This window comes from Penaeus chinensis, chromosome 19 (genome assembly GCF_019202785.1).
Source record: "Penaeus chinensis breed Huanghai No. 1 chromosome 19, ASM1920278v2, whole genome shotgun sequence".
Taxonomy (NCBI): domain Eukaryota; kingdom Metazoa; phylum Arthropoda; class Malacostraca; order Decapoda; family Penaeidae; genus Penaeus; species Penaeus chinensis.
Genome location: NC_061837.1, coordinates 25,680,998 through 25,685,997, shown reverse-complemented (window position 1 = coordinate 25,685,997; position 5,000 = coordinate 25,680,998). Strand labels below are relative to the sequence as shown.

The following is a 5,000-nucleotide window of genomic DNA, read 5'->3' as shown; positions in this document are numbered from 1 at the left end:
TATACATATATATACATATATACGTACAGATATATGCATCTACATATATAAATATACATATATATACATATAAATATACATGTATATACATATAAATATACATGTATATACATATAAATATACATGTATATACATATAAATATACATGTATATACATATAAATATACATGTATATACATATAAATATACATGTATATACATATAAATATACATGTATATACATATAAATATACATGTATATACATATAAATATACATGTATATACATATAAATATACATGTATATACATATAAATATACATGTATATACATATAAATATACATGTATATACATATAAATATACATGTATATACATATAAATATACATGTATATACATATAAATATACATGTATATACATATAAATATAAATGTATATACATATAAATATATATGTATATACATATAAATATATATGTATATACATATAAATATACATGTATATACATATAAATATACATGTATATACATATAAATATACATGTATATACATATAATTATACATGTATATACATATAATTATACATGTATATACATATAAATATACATGTATATACATATAAATATACATATAAATATACATGTATATACATATAAATATACATAAATATACATGTATATACATATAAATATACATAAATATACATAAATATACATGTATATACATATAAATATACATGTATATACATATAAATATACATAGATATACATGTATATACTTATAAATATACATATATATACATACACATATACAACCATATTTAGACATACTGACATACAAATACATATGTATATATACAAATATATATACTACAGATATATATACCTATAAATAGAGAGAGAAAACACACATATATGGTATACATATATATAACTATATGTAAATATACATATATACATATATACATTTATACATATGCATAGACATGTATACCTTTACATATGTGCATATACATGTATATTTACATATACACAGTATACATATAATACATACATATATAAAAATATATACACATATACAATCATACATCTGCAAGTACATATACAACATATAAATATAAACCTACATATACATATACATACATATGATATATATATACATATACATACATATACATATATACCTTTATATACATGCAAATATATATATATATATATATATATATATATATATATATATATATATATACTTTACATGTACTTACATATATACACATATCTATATATACATATACATATATATACATATGCTTCAAAACAAATATCAATATATATATATATATATATATATATATATAAATATATATACACATATACATGTATGTCTATAAGTTTGTGCATATGTATAAATGTGTATATATATACATATTTATATGTATAAATGTATATCTGTACATATTTATATGTATAAATGTATATGCATATATGTACATATATATGTATATATTTATATGTATATGTGTATACAAGTAAATATGTATATATGTATATGTACTTATATATGCATTTATATACATATATGTACATATAGATACATATATACATATACATATCCATATACATAACCATACATATATAGATGTACATTCATATACATACATATATATACATATTTATATATAAACATATCCATATACATATGTACATAAATAAAAAGACATAGACATATGTGCATATATATACACATACATTTACACATATACATATTCATATACATACAAATACATATATATATTTATATAATTATCCATACATATGCATATACATATATATACAAATAATATACATACATATGCATATACAAATATATACAAATAATATACATACATATGCATATATATATATATATATAGATAGATATATACATATCTATATACATATAAACATATGCATGCATATATTGATACACTTATGTATACATACATATAAATATACATATATACACATACATATCTATATATTTGTATATACATAAATACATAAACATATATAACATACACATATACAGATACATACATATAAATACATACATACATATATATAAATATATATGTACATATACATACACTTGTATATATCTATATATATATATATATACCAATGTATATATACATATATATATGTATATGTGTGTGTATGTATATGTACACATGTATACATTATATACATGCATACATTATATCAATATATACATATATGCTTATAAATATATTCGTTTGTATGTATGTATGTTTGTATGCATGCATATATGGATGGGTGTATGTGTATATATATACATATATATGTATATATATAAATATATATAGTAAAAATAAATACTATATATATATTTATACTGTATAGATATATAATATATATGTTAAATATATATATTTATACTGTATAGATATATAATATATATGTTATATATATATATATTTATACTGTATAGATATATAATATATATGTTATATATATATATATATATATTTATACTGTATAGCTATATAATATATATGTTATATATGCATAATGTATATAACATATAATATATATACAATATATATACATAACATATAATATACATACTATATATATTTTATATATATACATATATATAATATACATATATGTATATCTAAGTATGTATTTATGTATATATATGTGTATATGTGTATACATATATGTATTCATATACTGGTAGATATAAATATAAATAAATACCTACATACATACATAAATACATACACAATATATTATATACTTATTTACTAATAATCTATCAATGATGATGATGATGATGATGATGATGATGATGATGATGATGATGATGATGATGATGATGATGATGATGATGATGATGATGATGATGATGATGATGATGATGATGATGAAAATAATGATGATGAAATAATGATAATGATGATAATGATAATGATGATAATGATGATGAAAATGATGATGAAAATAATGATAATGATTAATGATGAAAATTATTTATCATTATCATCATCATTGTGATCTTCATCATGAAACCCCTATCATATTAATTATCAGCAATCATCATCATTATCAGGAACAATCACAATCAAATCATAAGAACATGTTATAAACCACAATAAAGATCATCATTCCTAAAATATCATAGCACATTACCCATCACTATCAGCACCACTGGTCACCTACACAATATCTGTTTATGCTACTGTTGTGTCCTTATTACACTACTACTAATAACTATACTAATAATTACAGCCATGGCATGTCATTACAGTTGTACCAGAACACTTTTAGTTGTAATGTGTTATAGGAGATTAAGTGAAACTGAATTCATATAAAACCACTATCAATAGCTTTCATCCTGCAAACAATATTTTCAATAACTGCAATGCCAACATAACATAGCCAGAATTAAAACAATGGCAGTAAAATGCACTGAAATTAACACAATAATAAGTTAACATATAAACAAAAAATGGTAATGATAATAATTATCCTTATAAAATAATTATTTCTGATATCTATAACAATTACCACCACCACTCAGTATTTCTAAATTATCTATGCTAATATGACTATGAACAAAATCCTGTTAACTGATGATGATAATGTAGAAATGATGATGACGTTTAATTTATTCAAATACATATCACAAATAATGATTAAAGTCATCACCATCATCATCTTCATCATCATCATCCTAATAATCATAAATGTCCAACCCTATTTAATAAAAATAAACAAAAATAAATAACTTTCACAACTACATATAAAACAAAAATATAACAACAGTAACACAGGAATGCAAGGCAAAAAATAATAATAATAATAAAATATAAAGAAAAAAAGCTTGGCAAGCATCACTCCTATTAATATTCTGCACTCTCTTATAACAAAAAACAAACTATCAAAACAAAAAACAAAAACAAAAATGTGATCCTAAATTAATCGGTCAGTAATCAACGGTAATAAAATTTCATCAAGCACATCATGGCATTCTTGCTATCACACCTAAAAAATAACAACAGATACTTAAAAAAACGCTAATTAAAAGAATTTATTGTTAAAAAAAAAAAATTGCAGCACTGGAAATCATCCTCTGATGCAGCAAAACCAAAAAACAACAAAAATTCCCCTCTTAAAAAATAAACAAAAAAAAATCAATGAGAGAAATTCTGGTATTTAGAAATTGAAAATGATCTTCAAGAAGGGTAATAAAATGAGTCAGTCAGAAACAGGATCAAACAGCATCAATACTGTTTCAAGGAATGACACCTGAAGCCTGTTTGATAAAACCACTGATCAGCACAATCAGTTATCTCATCACCCAAGAGTGATTGCATGACAAATAATGACAACAAAAGGAAAACAATTGCGATAATGATCTAGACCATAAGAACCATTCTCATGTCTACTAAAATCCTCTAAGAACAACAATAATAAAAGTAGAGAGAACATCTATGACAATAATAATAATAATAACAAATTGAACACTACAAACTACCTCGAAATATCAAATAACAAAATCATCATCATTGCAATTGTTAATCACTTTACTACTGATCATAAACATGATACCCATGCTGCAGGAACATACGAAAGAGATGCACACACAATGCAAGTTAAGGGCAGTGTGGCTTGAATGGTAGGGGGGGGGTGGGGGGTGGGGGGATTGAGAGAAAGAAGGGTTGGGAGGATCTATGGGGTAAGAGGGAAGGGAGGGGCTAAGGGAGAAGAGATGGGGGGATGGGGGGGTTACAGAGGGGGGTTGTGCCAGGTATGAGGTGTAGCAGCAAACTAACCTAACCACAAAAAAAAAATAAACGAAGAAATAAAAAAAATAAGGAGGAAAAATGCAGTCGCACACAAGCATGTACCTCAACCAGAAAGCACCACCTACACAGAAAGTTTTGAAGCTCTTTGGAATTCTTCTTTTTCCCATAACCACGGGACGCACCATAGGATACAAGAGGCAGCACTCTC

The 5,000-nt window shown here is 23.0% G+C and overlaps 1 protein-coding gene across 4 annotated transcripts in view; it reads right to left on the bottom strand.

The window, feature by feature from the left end:
* LOC125035098 (GMP synthase [glutamine-hydrolyzing]-like) overlaps positions 1-5,000 on the bottom strand; it is a 30,786-nt gene that overhangs the window by 15,778 nt on the left and 10,008 nt on the right. Inside the window, exon 2 of one of the 4 annotated variants that reach the window (XM_047627246.1) lies at positions 4,918-5,000. This exon is cut by the window's right edge and continues 222 nt beyond it. The exons of the other annotated variants lie outside the window; for them this stretch is intronic. Within the exon in view, the coding sequence (XP_047483202.1) occupies positions 4,918-4,977 (60 nt within the window). The 5' untranslated portion in view covers positions 4,978-5,000. The remainder of the gene's footprint in view (positions 1-4,917) is intronic. 4 annotated transcript variants of the gene reach the window in all.